Source organism: Myotis daubentonii, chromosome 11, assembly GCF_963259705.1.
Source record: "Myotis daubentonii chromosome 11, mMyoDau2.1, whole genome shotgun sequence".
Lineage (NCBI taxonomy): Eukaryota > Metazoa > Chordata > Mammalia > Chiroptera > Vespertilionidae > Myotis > Myotis daubentonii.
Window position 1 is genome coordinate 52,426,665 of NC_081850.1, and position 17,362 is coordinate 52,444,026.

Below are 17,362 nucleotides of genomic sequence, written 5' to 3' on the forward strand. Positions count from 1 at the left end.
CTCAGTGGTTGAGCATCAGCTAATGAACTAGATCACAATTCAATTCTGGTCAGGATACATGTCCAGGTCGAGCCCTCAGTATGGGGCATGTAGGAGGCAGCTAATCAATGATTAGCTCTCATCATTGATGTTTCTCTCTCTCCCTCTCTGAAGTCAATAAAAATATATTTCAAAAAAAGAATCTATGGAGTTCCAACTATATTCCATATAGACACACTGTGTGACAAGTGAAAACAAAGCAATCATTCCAACACAAATTTCTATTACATATCTCTACATATTTATGGGGAAATATCACTTGCCTTCTTGTTATGCTCCCATAGCTTAATGCAGGGGTACTAAATATCTTTCCCTATCTTTAGCTCTAAGGATAGACTGTCAACCTAGGGATAAGACAGAATGTTCTTATGTTGGTGAAGATTTTCTATCTGTTTAGACCAGATGAGAGCCTGGTGTAAGTACTAAGACAAGCAACACAAATTTGACTGTGAATAATTTTCTCTGCACCATAATCTTTTTTGGGTAAGGCATCATGGTACTGACCCCAGAAGCACTAAATGATTTATGATGGTAGCTGCTGAAGAAGAGTACACTCTATACCTGGATAAAACTATTCAAGCAATCATCTGAAAAAACAGAGCAGGGGAGGATGTTTAATTTAGGAAAAAACACATCCAATACTAGAATTTTGTCTTAGAAAACACTGTTGTTGTTTTTATAATACAAGTTACATAAAATAAAGGTGGACACAATTGTAAATGATCCTCAACCAGAGCATGAATGTTTGGGATTTTTAATGCACTAAAAGAACACCCACTTTGAGACAGAGATTCTATCTTTTTGCAACCCTAAGGTTTTTGGAGGGAATCCCAATTCAGTCTTTGGTCAGGAAAGGGGACTCTCTGCAGACCTAGCCTTACCATCTACCTCAAATGTAGGCAAAGGATGCCACCTTGTCCATATCTGGAACTCCATCAGACTATCCTCCATCTACCATGGTCCTATCCAGTGATACTGAAAACATTGGGGCTAAGCAGCAGTATCATACCAATGTTAATCAGGAGGGGAAGAGAGCAGAATTTTATAGGATTTTACATTGGAAGAATGCCTTGGCAGTGAGGGGTAGCCCAAGGCCCTTCCCAGAAAAAGAAACAGGCACAGGGGCCAGGACTCAGGCTCCATTTTGATCCAACGTTTATTATCCTTTTACAACATGTCATTTTTGGTTTAGAAACTGCTTGTGATTAGTTTTCCAACATTAACTCAAAAGCATGTAAAATAAAATCAACCTACTCTCTATATAAACACCCAGCAACTGTGGCCCTTCATCCTCCTGCCCAGGTTGGGTAGGGGGAAAAAGGGAGGGCTCAAGAAGCACTGAGTGAAGTACAGTTGCTTTACTGTGGGGAGTGGCGGTAGTGCCTTGGTTGCACAACCACACAGGATCCCTGCACTGCCCCCAACTACAAGAGAAATGATGTAGGCCCAAGGCCCAATTCTCTGTTGGTAATTCACTCTCTGCCTCCCAAATGAAAATCGCTTTTATTTTATCGCTTTTGTTTTGTGTTTGTTTTTTTTCAACAGAAACCCCTGTCCAGAGTCTGACTGTAGCTAAACTGTTCAGACTGAGGAATGGAACAGGCCGCAGGCGCACCCCTGGTCCCTCCTGGGCAAGCGCCCCCACCCTCAGGGAACAAGGTCCAGCCAGGCCAGCTCGAAGCACACTGGCCATCGTCACTTAGCCATAGAGGTCATCATCATTGTCTTCTGTGTATACACTGCCACCTGTGCCGCCTCCACTGCCCTGGCTGGGGCCAGCTCCACCCTGGTTTCCTGAAGGGAATCTGTGCACAAAAGCAGAAGCAAAAAAAAAAAAAATTAAAGGTAGGATAGGACAGGACCTGTATAGGACTTTCACAACTATCCCTCTAGACTCCTTAGGACTCCCACTAAATTGGTTGTGTAATTCCCCAAGGCAATTTAAGCATTCCCCACTGTCGCCTAATTACCTGAAACTGCCAAAGCCCCGACTCTGCTGAAGGGTCTGAGCAAACATCTCGTATTTTCGAATATCATTGTCACTGACAGAACGGCGGGCAAAGCGCATGGCCTCCTCAAAGTGATCTCGGCGGATCTCAGGCACTGGATCATCTTCTTCTACCTCCTGTAGGGTTGGTAAACACAGACCACAAGGGTAGTTAAGGCTCAGCCTGGATCCCTTCCCTGGCCTTCTTGCCCCTCATTACTACAGTAACCTGTTGGTCTTCCTGCCTCTCCAACACAACCTAAGCAAGTCACCAGGCAATCTGAATAAAACTGAATCACTGCCCTGCTTAAAAACCTGTCAGTACATTCTGAAAAAGGCAAAACTGTAGGGACAGAAATCACATCAGTGGCTGCCAGGGACTTAGGGTAGTAAAAAAAAAAAGAAACTGGTTGCCCTGGCTGGTGTGGGTCAGTGGTGAGAGCATTGGCCCGCAGACCAAAGGGTCTCAGGCTTGCTAACCAGTAAAAGATAGGTAACTGGTTTGCAGGCTCAATCCCAATACATGTGTGTGCCTCTCTGTGTCTCTCTTCCCTCTTCCTCCCTCCCTAAAAATGAAAAAAATATCCTCGAGTAAGGATTAACTACACCCCCCCCCCCCAAAATAATTTTAAAAAAGAGAAACTGCCCTAGCAGGTTTGGCTCAGTGGATAGAGCGTCGGCCTGGGGACTGAAGAGTCCCAGGATTGATTCCAGACAAGGCCATGTACCTTGGTTGTAGGCACATCCCCAGTAGGGGGTGTGCAGGAGGCAGCTGATCGATGTTTCTCTCTCATCAATGTTTCTAACTCTCTATCTCTCTCTCCCTTCCTCTCTGTAAAAAATGAGTAAAATATATTTAAAAAAAATAAAAATAAAAAAGAAACCGACTAAAGTGGCCCAAGGGAACTTTTTGGGATGACAGAAATTTCTATCTCTACTGTAGTAGTAGTTGTTACAGAACTTATACACATTTGTGAAAGATGTAAACAGTGCATTTTTACTATATGTGGATTATGCCCCAGTAAATCCAAGTTTTAGAAAGAAAATATAGCTAGTTTGGGACAGTGGTTAAAGTGTCGGCCAGCAGAATGAAGGGTCACATGTTCGATTCCAGTCAAGGGCTCATGCCCCAGTCAGGGTGCGGGAGGCAACCAATCGATGTGTCTCTCTCACATCGATGTTTCTCTTTCTCTGTCTCTCCCCATCCTTTCCACTCACTCTCTAAAAATCAAGGAAAAAAATATTCTTGGGTGAGGATTAACAAAATATAAATAAGAAAAATATCAACGCCTCTGTGTTTACCACATCTGAATTACACCTTACCTAGTGGCCTCACTTTCAGTAACATATGCCCTCTTAAATTAACCCAGGTTTTCCCAATTTTTGTAATCCTACTTAGCAGCAGATTATATGAGCTTATTTTCTTTATTCAAATTATACTCTCCCTTCAATAACCCAGCTCAAATCCTATCTTTTCCACTGAGAAGCCACTCCAATTGCTGTGAGTTATAAGACTGCTCCCTGCCCTAGCTGGTTTGGCTCAGTGAATAGAGCATCGGCCTGCGGACTCAAAGGTCCCGGGTTTGATTCTGGTCAAGGGCTTGATCCCCAGTACGGGGCATGCAGGAGGCAGCCAATCAATAATTCTCTCTCATCATTGATGTTTCTATTTCTCCCTCTCCCTTCCTCTGAAATCAATAAAAATATATTTAAAAAATAAAAATAAAAAAGACTGCTCCCTGGGATTAGTTTATCAGTAGTTTTTAAGCTTTTATGGGAGACGAGAGGGATGTCACAGACCCCCTCCAAAAGGTAGAGAAAGCATCCATGCATCCATCCATCCATCCATTTATAATTTCAGATTGAAGTTAATCCTGAGCTACTCTTTCTCTTTGATGCCCTGCTAAATGCCTCAATCAGATGATCTTTTCAAAACCGTACAAGCTTCTAGGGCAGTGGTTGCCAACCAGTGGTCCGAGGTCCGAGGACCACTGGTGGTCTGTAAGGTCCAAAAGGTTGGCGACCGCTGGTTTAAGGAAACCTTTGGAGCTGCGTTCGCAACTGGTGGCCCGTGGACCACTTGTGGTCCGTGAGGTCCAAAAGGCTGGCAACTGCTGTTCTAGGGCATGGTAGGGATTATCCCCCAGCACCCCATGACTGGCACATCTGGGGAAAGGATGCAAACTCACCATGGCTGATGGGTTGGTCTGCCTCTCACGGTCTCGCCTAATCTCACTCTCGATGGATTCACGAATGGCCAGCTTACAGGCACGTTGACAAATCTCTGTCAGGTCAGCTCCAGAGAAGCCATTAGTCATCTTAGCCAGGAACTCCAAATCCACATCCTAAAAGGAGAGTATCTTAGCATTTAGTCTCTCCTCCCATGATACACAAACACCATCTCTGAGCCACCACAGCGCTCCCAATTCCAATCTGTCCCATCTTTCACCACTGTTTTATTCCCAATTCTAGATTCTCCTAACACCCTCAAATCTTCCATCTTCCCTTTACAATCCCAATCCCAGAAATCCCAATGAAATTTTGTCTGGAAACCAAACAGAACCCCACACTAGCCTGAGGACTCATAGACATCCCCATGGCCCATGATCTTGCACCTGCCTTGGCAACTGGAGACTTGCGCAGGTTGGCCTTCAGGATGGCAACACGGGACTTCTCATCAGGTAGCGGGATATAGATGAGCTGATCAAGGCGGCCAGGTCGCAGGATGGCAGGATCAATGATGTCAGGCCGGTTGGTCGCGCCAATGATAAAAACGTTCTTTTTTGTGGACATGCCATCCATTTCTGTCAGGATCTGGTTAATAACTCGATCAGCAGCTCCACCACCATCTCCAATGTTACCACCACGGGCCTTGGCAATTGAATCCAGCTCATCAAAGAACAGTACACAGGGGGCAGCTTGGCGGGCCTATGGGAGGGACAGATGGACTCAAGCATTAGTACACTGGTCTCTCAGACCTGAGAAGAAAATAAAGAGACCTTCACTGTTCCAGCTGAGCTGCCAGAATGAGATGTTTTTTAACTCTCCCAAAGAAACAGCCTCTATTTCTATCTTGCCTTCAAGCAAGTGAATAGATAGCCCAACTGCTTGTAGCTCACCTTGTCAAATATTTCTCTGACATTGGCCTCAGACTCTCCAAACCACATGGTGAGCAGCTCGGGACCCTTGATGGAGATGAAGTTAGCCTGGCATTCATTAGCAATGGCTTTGGCCAGTAAGGTTTTCCCACAGCCAGGAGGCCCATAGAACAGTACTCCCTTGGAGGGTGTCATGCCAAACTTGAGGAATTTGTCTGGGTGCTCCACAGGATACTAGAAGGAAAAAGAAAGAGGGTTCAGGGATACCTCTACATTTTGAAAGAAACCTAACCAAACAGAAGCCTGCCCCTACCATCCCCTGGTTTAAGAACCAGTTTCCCTAGCAGGCTCCTTTAGTGCCTGACCTGAGAATAGCAGATTCCTGAATTATTTTCTTAAAATTCCTGCAATGAATGTGCCAACATCTCAAGACTAGCCAGTTCAGTTACCAAGTATTGAAGCAATGGCTCATCCTGAACCAAGATACCCTACCTGGACCAGTTCCTGAAGCTCACGTTTCACATCCTCCAGGCCCCCGATGTCCTCCCAGGTTACCTGTGGCACCTCCACCACAGTTTCCCGCAATGCTGATGGGTTGCTCTGGCTGAGGGCCCACTAAAAAAAAAAGAAGTAAAATTGGAAATGAAATTTGCAAGGGAAGGCATGAAAGTGCACATGTGTGGACCCAAGAGGGCAGTGCAGTCCTTACCCGGAAGTCATCCATAGTTACTGCCAGGGAGTTCATGACCTCAGCATCAATGGTTTCATCCTCTAGGTCAATAAGGTCCATCTTCTTGCGGATGGCTTGCAGAGCAGCCTCCGAGCACAAGGCTGCTAGGTCAGCGCCCACATGCCCATGAGTCTCATTGGCTACCTGCAGAGAGAAACTCTACTTACTATACTGTCTCTAAGACCTGGCTGCTTTAAGGGGAAAAAGACAACAGAATCCTAGTCCCTTCCCCCGATTCCTATTTCTGGGTCCTCCCAATTACTAGAAGACATACTAGCAGTCCTTTCAGAGGCTAGATTTAAGTATTCAAACCTGGACTTGGGGCCTGGAAATAAAGCTGCCCTCAAAATTCTGGTTTGCTCTAATACAATGTCAACCAAGAACATGCCAACTCCAGTTTCCTGGACTCAATCTCAAATCACTTCCTTTTCTCTGCCCCCAAATCAGAATCAGTCTCCTCACACCTTAAGTTTATATTCCTAGACAGTTCCCTTCAACTGCTTGGAAATAGATATCCTAAAACTCCTGGTCAGCTCTCATCACTACTCCACCTGTTCCAGGTCCACATCATCTGCCAGCTTCATGTTCTTGGTATGGATCTGAAGAATTTCCAAGCGTCCTGTAGCATCAGGGATTCCAATATCTACCTCCCTGTCAAAGCGACCTGTGGGACAATGTGTGAATTTACACAGGGCTTATTTCTGGTCCAAAGGGAAGGGATAGGCCTAACGTGACCAACCATCCTAGTTTACACCCAGGACTGTTCTGACGTTAGCACTCAAACTCCCATGTGTCCAATGTCCTGAAACACCTTTCAGTTTCAGGCATACCAGGATGGCTCAGACCGGGCATGAAGTCAGGGAAAGGACAGCTGGGACCTTTCACTACAAAGAGCTTCAAGAAATGAGCAGGATTAGATGATTTAGATAAATGACAGATGTGGGATTAAAAAGATTATAAACAAAGCCCGGCTCAGTGGTTGAGCACTGACCTATATGAACCAGGAGGTCATAAGTTCGACTCCTAGTCAGGGCACATGCCTGAGTTTTGAGCTTGATTCACAGTAGGTGGCCTGCAGAAGGCAGTTGATCAATGATTCTCTCTCATCACTGATGTTTCTTTCTCTCTCCCTTCCTCTCTGATATCAATAAAAAAAAATTTTTTTAAAGGGAAAAAAATTAGCCAAGTAGAGTTATGACCTCCCTATGAGCAAGGACAGAGTTTAAAGAAATTTGGGGTCCTTACCAAATCGCCGTAGGGCTGGGTCAATGCTGTTAGGTCTGTTAGTTGCTGCCATGACGATCACATGTGCTCTCTGCTTAAGGCCATCCATAAGGGTCAACAACTGTGATACAATGCGCCGTTCCACCTCCCCATGGGTCTGTCAGGACAGGATATCTGGTCAGAAGTGAAGTCAAGACCTTTCAACCCCCCCACTAATCCCCTGGGTTAAAGCCCTACTTTTTCTCTTTTGGGAGCAATGGCATCCAGCTCATCAATGAAGATAATAGCAGGAGCATTCTTCTCAGCCTCCTCAAAGGCTTTACGAAGGTTGCTCTCAGATTCGCCAGCCAACTTGCTCATGATCTCAGGACCTGAAAGGATTTAGAATAGAGTCAATGACAAACTATATCCTTCCTCATTTCCAAATGAAAGCAGATATTTTGTTTACTAAGACCAGAGACAAGTCCTGGATGAGAAGATGGTAGATAACCTCTGCCTACTTTTTCACAGACTCCATTAGCCACTATCCCAGGATAACCAAGAGGCCAGACTGGAGAGAAACCAAGGGACCTAGTACACTTGTCTCACAGTTGAGCTGAAAGTGTGACGATGATAGAAGATGCTCTAGGACCTGCCAGAGCAGAAGCAGCACACCAGTTGGACCTCTAACAGCTAAATAGCATTCTTAAAGATCTAGTTGACCTTCCCAAACCCTCTACAATAAATAAATGTTTTCAGCCTGTCTATAATCCTTCTCAAGAGGGATATATTGGGACACAAGAGGAAAATATCTTTCCCTTGTTGCTTATTTGTCTATAATGCATCCCAGCAGAAAAAAACATGCTAAAGTGTACACAAGAGCATGTATGCAAATGAATGTGTCCATGATTTTAACCAGCTCAGGAGACTGGGTCATGCTAAGCTCAGAATTACGTCCAGCCAAACTCACGGTGAACCAAGTTCCTACCATTGATCAAAAAGAAGAAGGCCCCCGTCTCATTTGCCACAGCTCGAGCAATCAGAGTCTTCCCGGTCCCAGGAGGTCCATAGAGCAGGATTCCCCGAGGAGGCTGAGGACCAATACAGAGAATATAATTAGGTTCTGACTCCCACTTTCTCCCAACCCCATCCAGCCTAACATGGCTTAAATAGGGTTTTACTGAGGGTGAGGATCACAGCTCAACCCTGATACAAGTAAAATTGAGTCCTTAGCCATAGCTGCTGGGAAGACAGCCTACTTTAGGCCACACTTACTCCCCTTATCAGAAGGGAAAATACTGATAGAAGGCTAACATCTATGATTATAACTTGCACTAGAGGCCCAGTGCAAGAAAATTCGTTGGGGGGGGGGGTGGTTTCCCTCAGCCTGGCCTGCACCCCCTCCAGACTGGGACTCCTTGGGGGCAGTTGGACATCCCTCTCACAATCCAGGATTGCTGGCTCCTAACCACTCATCTGCCTGCCTGATCGCCCCCTCACCGCTCCCCTGCTGGCCAGACCGGCCCCAACTACCTCCCCTGCCACCCTGATCGCCCCCTAACTGTTCTCCCTGCCAGCCTAATTGCCCCCTGTTTGGCCCCGCCCCCTCACCAACCTGATCTCACCCAAACTGCTTGCTCCCCCACCGGCTTAATCACCCCTAACCGCTTGCTCCCCTGCCAGCCTAATCACCCCTAACCACCTCTGGCTCAGCCCCCACCACCGTGGCTTTGTCCGGAAGGAAGTCGGACATCCAGAAGATGTCCAGTCGATCCGGTCTAATTAGCATATTACCCTTTTATTAATATAGATTATTAGTATAGATAGAAAATAAAGGGCAGAAAAAACCAAGAAACTAGTGCAATCGAGTCTAAAGATCCTGGCATTAGACAAAAGCAAAAGGCCATTAGTCCAAGAGCTTGACTTTACAAGGGCTAAGGACTAGCTTACTCAAAAGAGTGTTGCCAGAGCCGGGCCAGCATGGCTCAGTGGTTGAGTGTGGACCTATGAACTTGGAGGTCACAGTTCGATTCCTGGTCAGGCATATGCCCAGGTTATGGCTCAATCCCCAGTCTGGGGTGTGCACGGAGTGGCCAATCAATGATTCTCTCTCATTACTAATATTTCTATCTCTCTCTCTTTCCTCTCTGAAATCAATAAAAATACATTTTCAAGAAAAAGTGTTGCCAGAGACTCAATCACTTCAGTAATCACAACCCTTCAGGATTTATTATGTTAGAATGCTTTTCCTTACCGCCATTCCCAAGTTTTCCTCTTTGAAGTTGTCTTTTCTGTGGCCTCATCCACAGGCAACACATGGGAAGTGCCCACACAGAAGATAGAGTTATTTATATGGTGCATACTAGGGGAAGGGGTAATAATTTCATCTTCAGTATATCCCATGACATGGAAATGGTTGGGAAGTTCCATTCTAGACCAGCAGTTCTCAAATGTTTTAGACTCAGGACCCTTAACACACTGCAAATTTCCTTAACTTCTACTTCTATTGGGCAGCACTCTTCTAGACCGGTTAGCAAACTACGGTGAGATTTGTTTTTATAGGGTTCATAAGAATAGCTTTTACATCTATAAAGTTATTTTATATATATAATATATATATTAATCACCACCCTAGACTATATCCTGCAGAGTCCCAGATGCTCACCTTCACACCAATTGCCTTAAATAGGGCAGGATGTCTTAAAGGCAGCTCCACCATCTCTTTTATCTGAGCTAGCTGTTTCCTGCAGCCACCAATGTCATCATAGCCTACTTCATTCAAGGACTCTTCCTCATCCTGAATATGGAGGAGACAAAGGAGAAGGCAGGGATATTATTATCAGCAAAAGCAGAGTTTCTTCAAATCCTTCCACAATCTGGTGTGGGAAAATCTGCTGTAATTGAAGACTCTCCTCTAAGAGGACTATGCCTCAGAGAACAACTCAAAATCCCAAGGCAAAGATTTCTAGCACAGCTTTTCCCTCTCACACTATCCTCAGTCTTACTGGGAAGGGCTCACCTAAGACCTGAAGCTAGAATTTCTGGTAAATGGAAATTCCAGCTCCATCATCAGCATCACTTCTTCAAAATATAGTCCAACTACTTAGATCCTTTTGGTTCAAACTAGATTTTTTAAATTACTGGCATCAGATACTTCTAAGAAACACCTAAGCCCAGAAATGAAAAACTGGGAGGTTTCCCACCTCTGCAAGAAGCTTAGTTCCAAAGAGCACCCTGTCTTGCTAACCACCACGTGACTGTCCCACTGAATATCATATAGTCCAGTATTGGGACCAGAAAGAGGACTCACCTCTCGTTTGATAGGCTCCCCTTCACAGTGGATCACTGTGTCTGGAGCAACAATGCAATAAGGGCTGGGATCTGTCTCCACTACTTTGAACTCCACAGCACGCATTCCACCCCGGACAAGGAAAATGTCTCCTATGAGAACAATCAGCACGAGGACAGTTAGAGGTGTGAACTATACGACTAAGGGAGAATTATTCATCAGAACCTGGAGTCTAGAATTCCAAATTCACTAGATATTGTCCCCACCCCCCATAATTCTGTTAAACATCAGGCAAGAGAAGAAAAGCTAGCCTGTGAAGTTTCCTTCTGGCTGTCAAGAGGGACAGTGAATAATTTGATGTGCCAGAAGCCCATAAGGTTTTGACTTCTGGGGTTTTACAACACCCACCAATGGTAGAGCTGTGCTAAACATTAAATACTCTGGACTGTAGCACAGCCAAAATCACCCAGAGATTTAAGAAAAGATAGGTTACTCTCCTGGAGCAGGGAGTGGGAATGGGGTAACAGGGGAGTGGAAAGGAGGGCAGGGGGAAGGAGAGAATACACATGTATACACACATATGAGACGGAGACAGATGTTCTAAGGTTGACGAGTACTCCCACAAACAGCCATCCTTAAGCTCAGTCTCTAAAATTGTCTCTCACCTTTCCGGATAGGTCGATAAGCTTCCAGGAAGTATGGCTTAAGGTATACCTCAAAGAGATTGCCAGTGATACCTTCCACCGTGTCATCGATGGGTAGCACATGGATGCGTTTGCCATACTTCACATCAGGGCATGGCTGGATGCTGAGGATGACAAGCAGACTCCACATTACCAACCACACTGCAGCCCCAATCACTGGGTGTCCGATAGGGCCTGGCACAGAGAGCTGATGGCGAGCGAAAGAGAAAAGGCAGGGATGGCTTTAGGTGAAGAGAGGCAGGATAGAGTGGGAATGAGGACAAAGGAACAGCCAAGCAGAACTAAGAAAGGTCACACTCAGGAAAGGGTAGAAGTCATTAGCAGGGCTGCCTGCTACCAATCAATGAACTAAAAGGAAGACCCACACATCTGGAACCCCTACAAAGAAGACAGGAGAGATAGTCTTCAGCGAGAGAGATCCAAGGATGACCCATTCTGGATATTGGTGACCCAATATTGAAAAGGGAGGTCTTAGCCTGTTAAGCGCCAGGGTCAGAGAAATAGAAATGAAAAAATAATCTCAAGTCAGGTGGTCAGAGCACCTTGAGAAAAGTGACTAAGCCCCTCTATGGAGGAAAGCTACACGAAACCGAGAATCTATAAAAAAAGAATCAGAAGTCTGATATTCATGGCCAGTTAACAGGTGGTTGGGTAGCAGTAGCTAAAGATGACTCCAAAGTCAAGTCCAAAATCACTCAGACGGGAGCTATCCTGGGTTTAGCTCAAACTATGCTTCTCTCCTAGATTAATTTGGATCCTTAAAAAGACCTGCTAGGAGTTCCACTTCCACACCCACTCTCCCACCTCATTTGAGCCCTAACACAAATCATTAATCTAACACAGTAGTGACGTTATTTGGCAGATACACACCCTCAAATGGCATCATAAACCAGGGTCTAAGGTGTGATAAGTTATACGTCTTATAGAAAATAATAAAGAAAAGAAGGCATTAAGAAAGTCATAGAAATGTTTAAAGTCCCAAGAAGGCAAAACCAAAGCCTAAAACCAATTCTGATACATAAGTCTTTCCATGGTTAGGAGGCTTCTGATACCTGCAGCTGCCAAGGCCTTCATAGGGGTCCTGCCTATAAGGCAGGCTATCTCTGGCCTCCCATCCCTGAGGGGCCAAGAACCCCACACACACCTGATAACATCCCCTAGGCGTACGCGAAGGTTATTCCGAACAACTCTATTCATTCGAATCTTCTCATCAGAACATGTGTCATCAGAAAGCACAATGCACACAGCTTCCCGCCTCTTCTTTCCTTTCAGCAAGACTGTATCACCTCGGAACAACTGCAGCTCATCCATCTTGGGCTGAGGAAACAAGGTTAAGGCCTTTGGGTCACTGGGCCAGGGGGTAAGCAGCAGCCCTGGAGGTTGGGATTCCCAGTAAACCCCATTTTATTTGTGGTCACTGCAAGAAAAATGAGAAAAGAATCCTGGGAAAAACCCTCAGGTTAAGTGAAATAAGGAAAAGACCGGACTGTGGACCTAACTTACCTGGGACAAGGACACCACACTGTTGTCCTCATTGATGGCTTCATCGACAATTAACCGATTGGGACGATTCTTTTGTTTAAGAATGGCTGTTGATAAGTCATCACCCTTTGAACTAGAAACATAAAATGAAGTCAGTCCCATACGCCAACCTCGGGGACCCACCAATTTCTAAAACGTACACTTGAAAAGAAATAGCAGATGAAGTGGAAATTCAGCCAAGGTCATGAAGAGTAATACCTAGCACATATTACAATTCCCATTCCAGTAGCTCTTGGATGCTAGTATGCTAGCTATAAAGCCCAAGGCTCAAAAAACTATGGGGTGAGGGGTGGGGAGGGGAGGGTAAGAGATCAACCAAAGGACTTGTATGCATGGATATAAGTATAAAGAATAGACACAGACACTAGGGCGATGAGGGCATGTGCTGGGGGGTGGGGGTGGCTGGGGAGAGGTCAATGGGGGCTGGGATGGGGGGGTGGGGGAGAAGAAGACCTATGTAATACTATATGCAACACTTTAAACAATAAAGAAAACAACAACAACTATGACCTAAAAAGATGAAATACAAGTGGAGATTAAGTACAATTACAGAAATGAAAACAGTCCTAGGATAGAATAGTGGCTAAGAGGAGAGGCTTGTAGTCAGACCTGCTGGGTCTGAATTCCAACCCTGCCATTACTTAACTTTGATCTTGGCCAAGTTATTTAATCTCTTTAGAAGTTGATTTCCTAATCTGTGAAATGGGGATATAGTAGTATATACCTCAGGATTATTATCCTAAGTAAGATAATGAATGCAAAATGTTCAACACAATGCCTGGCACATGATATTAATGGTCACTACGATTAATTAGCACTGCAAAACAAAGCACAATCCCTTTCTTTGTTAACCGCCCCCCCTTTTTTTGGTAAAAGAACATTTATTTATAAAATCACAGAGGTAGAAAAAGTAATTTCTATAAGAAATGGGTTTAGGAAATAAGTTATAGAGGTAAAGGAAGGGCCCTTGGATGCTTGGGAGTGAGGAAGCTAATGGTATCGCTCCTGAGGGCAAAGGGAGAGAGGAGAAGGGAAAGGGAAAGGCAAAGAATGAAGTTAGCTAGACAACTTCTCTTAGGACTCAGTGCGGCCCCAAGTACCACCAAGCAAGGCTGGGGACAATGAAGCAAAATTAGCACTACCCTCCTTTACTGGCTAAATCTGCTGAGTGCCAGAGCTTTCTATATACCACAGAAATGTCAAACTTAAATACCATCAGTTAAAAACACACACACACACACACACACACACACACACACACACACACACACAAAAACAGGAACAGATCTGGAACCTTCAGAAAGAGGGCTAAGCTCAAATGGTAATCTCTGTAGACACACAACTCCAGAGAGTTGGTTCAAAAGTCAAAACCACCCAGCTAGAGTGGCTCAGTTGGTTGAATGTCATCCTGTGCACCAAAAGATTGCCTGTTCCGATTCCCAGACAGGGCACGTATCTGGGTTGCTGGTTCTATCCCTGGTTGGGGCACCTACGGGAGGTAACTGATCGAAGCTTCTCTCACACCGATGTTTCTCCATCCCTCTCACTAAGCATGTCCTCAGGTGAAGATTTAAAAAAAAAAAAAAAAGTCAAAACCAAGAAATGCTGAGACATGGAACAAATCCAAATCCCTTTCTCCTAAATCAAGGTTGCTTGAGTCTAAACCACTTTAAACTATCCAGTTTTGCGCTGGTCAGTGATGCTCAGTGGTTAGAGTGTGGTTGACCTGTGCACCAAAAGGTAGGTTTCATTCCCAGTCAAGGGCAGGTACCTGGGTTGCAGGTTCAATCCCCGCCCCAGTTTGGGCACATGCAGGAGGCAAACAAGCCATGTGTCTCTTTCACTTTCACATCAATATTTCTGTTTCTCTCTCTCCCCCAACTTCCCCCCTCTCTAAAAAAAAAAAAATCAATGGAAAAATACCCTCAGGTGAGGATAAACAAAAAATAATACTGTCCAGTTTCAATTATTTCCTGGGCACCAATTTTTTAACTAGCTTATCTCCAGCCTTCACTAACTCAATTAGGTGGGCTCTCCCCCTTTGAAGAACTACCTCCTCTTAGTAAGGCTCAAGAAAACATGTGCCTTACTAATAGGGAGACCAGATAATGGAGGAAGTGAAGAAATACATAAAAAAAGAATGTTTTCCATGGATTATTTCTCCATTCAACAAATTAAGGAGAATATGTATTATATGCCAGGCACTGTTCTGGGATCCAGGGACTTATCAGTCAACAAAACCAGACAAAATAGTATTCCTATTAGAAATGTCTTCACAACTTGCAAGGAAAGAGATCCCTATGCTCCAGAATACCTGCTGTGGAGTTATGGGGTTTTTACATATTTTGGTCCTGATATACCCAAGAGAAATACAAATCCCATTCTCTAATATAACTGGGAATTTTCTGCTGATCCTCTTACACAGGTTGCATCTTTAATCATCACCTTTAAACTAGTTTCCAAGAGTGGAGTTTCCTAGGCTTAAACTTGCCTCCCCAAACCCAAAAGTGTGGTACTTTGGGCATAAGCTGCAGAGTAGACAAATTTTCCCAATCCTTAACACCCTGGAGGGCAACCATGGTCAATGTGACATCTGGGGGCAATTTAGACTCATCAATTCTCCCTCACACTTCAAAATACCCTCCAAGGGCTGCCCATCTTCCTGCTTAACCTATAGAACTGGTACTAAAAAAAAATACTGTTGCCTCTAATCATCCGTTTGTGTTTTAACCCAAGGCTACATTCTAAAAAATACCTCCAATCTGCCTACCATTCCGGACCCTGGCATTGGAGATGAGTGGTATACTCTTCCCTTAACAGGGATGGGGAACATCCGGCCTGAGGGCCATAAGGCCCAAGAAATCATTTGGTCTGGCATGGCCAAGGCATTAGGGGTGAGTTAATTAAATGTTTGACCAAATATAGCAGGCTAATCTTTCAGGTGGTAATTTTGTATGGCCCAGAAATGGTATTATAAACATCCAAATAGCTGTTGACAGAAAAATGGTTCCCCACCCATCTTAAGATAAAGATCTTTAATCCCACATTATCTACTGAGATAAAAGGAAGGAAGGTCTAAAAGAGAGAATTCAGCCTGAACATCACCCAACAGCAGTCCTGGAGGCTCTTTGGAGACACCACCTATTGTCTGCTGCATGAGTCAGGCCCTTTCCAGAATCCCAAAGGACCACAACTTGGAGGGAGTTCAGGTTCGAGTCATCCAGACGATGACCTAGGGATTGGAAACCATCTCTGCTGCCAGGTTCCAATAATTTTGGATTTTTAGTTTTGAAAACAAACGACTGGATAACCTAAATTTTAAGTATTACTAAGTGGACCTTTTAAATAGATGACTGAGTAATAAATACTTCATCTAGATTCAGAAACTCGAAAATAAAGGAACACACCAAATACAAAAAGTCTTTTTGAATCAGGAAGGTGATTTGCATAGAGGAGTTTCCATAGGATGGCGGTGTCTCCTGCCTTCCCCCCAGTAAGTAAAGCTCTTGATTCTAAATTCAGTGGACAGAGGGGCCAGGTTTTATCTGATGCTTTCCTCCGGGTGCAGGGCCCAGGATTTCTCCACACAGCAGATTTGGGGGCGCGGAGACCGTGTGTTTTGGGAGAGTTAGAGCAACTCTAACCTACACACACACCACGAAGGCTGAAATCTAGGAAGGCCTAGAAAATACGAACTCATATTCGAACGTTTTGCAATATATAGTAAAGAAAGAAAAAAGTGCCTTTCTCCCCGCGCCTATTTCATGCCATCAAGGGAAACTGACTCAAGCTTTCTCCCGTGAGCAAGGCCAGAGGCGAAACGCAGGGCCCACTCTCCCCCTCGCTACTCCGGGGGCGCAGGATGCTAACCGCGGCCCGGGCGGACTCGGCTCCCAAGTGCCGAGAGCTTCCCTGAGCTCGCCGGGCCCCCCCGCTACGGCCTCCGCCTCCGGGTCCGGCTCCGGCTCCGAAGGCCTTCCCGGGGCCCAAAGTCCACGCCCACCGGGCCCAGTGAGGGCGTCGGGGCCTGCTCTCTCCCGGCACCAAAGGCCTTCCGCGGGTGGTAGGCCGAGTCGCAGGGGGGTCGGGGGCGCTCCAGGGCCCAGGGCTCCGCGCCGGCAGCGTGGGCCCGCAGACCTCACTGGGCCCGCATGGCCGTTCCAAGGGAGACAATCAGGTCGGCCGGGCCTGCATGACACAGCACGATCTGGCCCAGGCCCCGACCCGGGCCCAACGCAAACCCCGCCTAGGGGGCGCACGGGTGCGTAGCGTGGCCCAGCCGGCCCCTCCTTCGCTCCCGTCCTCTCGTCTCCTTCCTTCCATGTCTCCCTCTTTCCCGGTCTCCACCGCTTACACGCGCCCACGGCCAGGCCCAGCCGGGCCTACCCAGCGCTGAAGGGACCCCCGGTGCGCGCCCCCGCGGCGAGCGGGCGGGCACGCGCACACACACTCACTCCGCTCCGGAGGCCATGGCGCGTGCCTCTCCCGGCCGGCGGCTGTGGCAGCCCAAGGGTAACGGCTACGAGGGGTGGCGGGAGACCGTCTGGACCCGGGCTCGGCTCTCCCGGGCGGGGTGGCGAGCAGCGGCGACAAACCCGCAGGCAGCCTCCCTGTCGCTTCCTCCCAGCGGCACCCGTGCGGTGGGCGGGCAGGAGACGTTGGCTCCTGATCCGCGAGGAAGCAGCGGCTGCGACGACTCGAACGACGGCTACAGACGCTTCACTGAGACTGAGCCGAGAAGAGCCGAATCATCGGAAGAAGAGGTACGCT

The 17,362-nt window shown here is 46.2% G+C and overlaps 1 protein-coding gene across 2 annotated transcripts; it reads right to left on the reverse strand.

The window, feature by feature from the left end:
- Nucleotides 1-1,177: 1,177 nt before the first annotated feature.
- Nucleotides 1,178-17,298, reverse strand: VCP (valosin containing protein). Of its 2 annotated transcripts, XM_059657238.1 has the most exons (17): nt 17,047-17,298; nt 12,554-12,665; nt 12,195-12,367; nt 11,012-11,154; nt 10,368-10,498; nt 9,723-9,854; nt 8,046-8,148; nt 7,316-7,449; nt 7,100-7,235; nt 6,406-6,518; nt 5,834-5,998; nt 5,617-5,739; nt 5,146-5,358; nt 4,646-4,954; nt 4,216-4,371; nt 2,010-2,164; nt 1,178-1,844 (listed from the first exon to the last, which is right to left on the reverse strand). In XM_059657238.1, exons 1-17 carry the CDS (start codon nt 17,061-17,063, stop codon nt 1,739-1,741), a joined length of 2,421 nt encoding a protein of 806 aa, XP_059513221.1. In that variant the 5' UTR covers nt 17,064-17,298; the 3' UTR covers nt 1,178-1,738. The 2 variants fall into 2 exon arrangements, with proteins under 2 accessions (XP_059513221.1, XP_059513222.1); XM_059657239.1 differs by lacking the exon at nt 17,047-17,298 and having other exon boundaries at nt 12,195-12,467; nt 12,554-12,671.
- Nucleotides 17,299-17,362: the final 64 nt, after the last annotated feature.

Bases quoted from the DNA above. Each gene is read 5' to 3' on its own strand.
- VCP (XM_059657238.1), bottom strand. The intron at 7,450-8,045 runs GTAGGAACTTGG...AAATCCTTTCAG, and splicing joins CTTCTTCTTTTTGATCAATG to GTCCTGAGATCATGAGCAAG. The intron at 4,955-5,145 runs GTGAGCTACAAG...TCCCTCCCATAG, and splicing joins TCAGAGAAATATTTGACAAG to GCCCGCCAAGCTGCCCCCTG.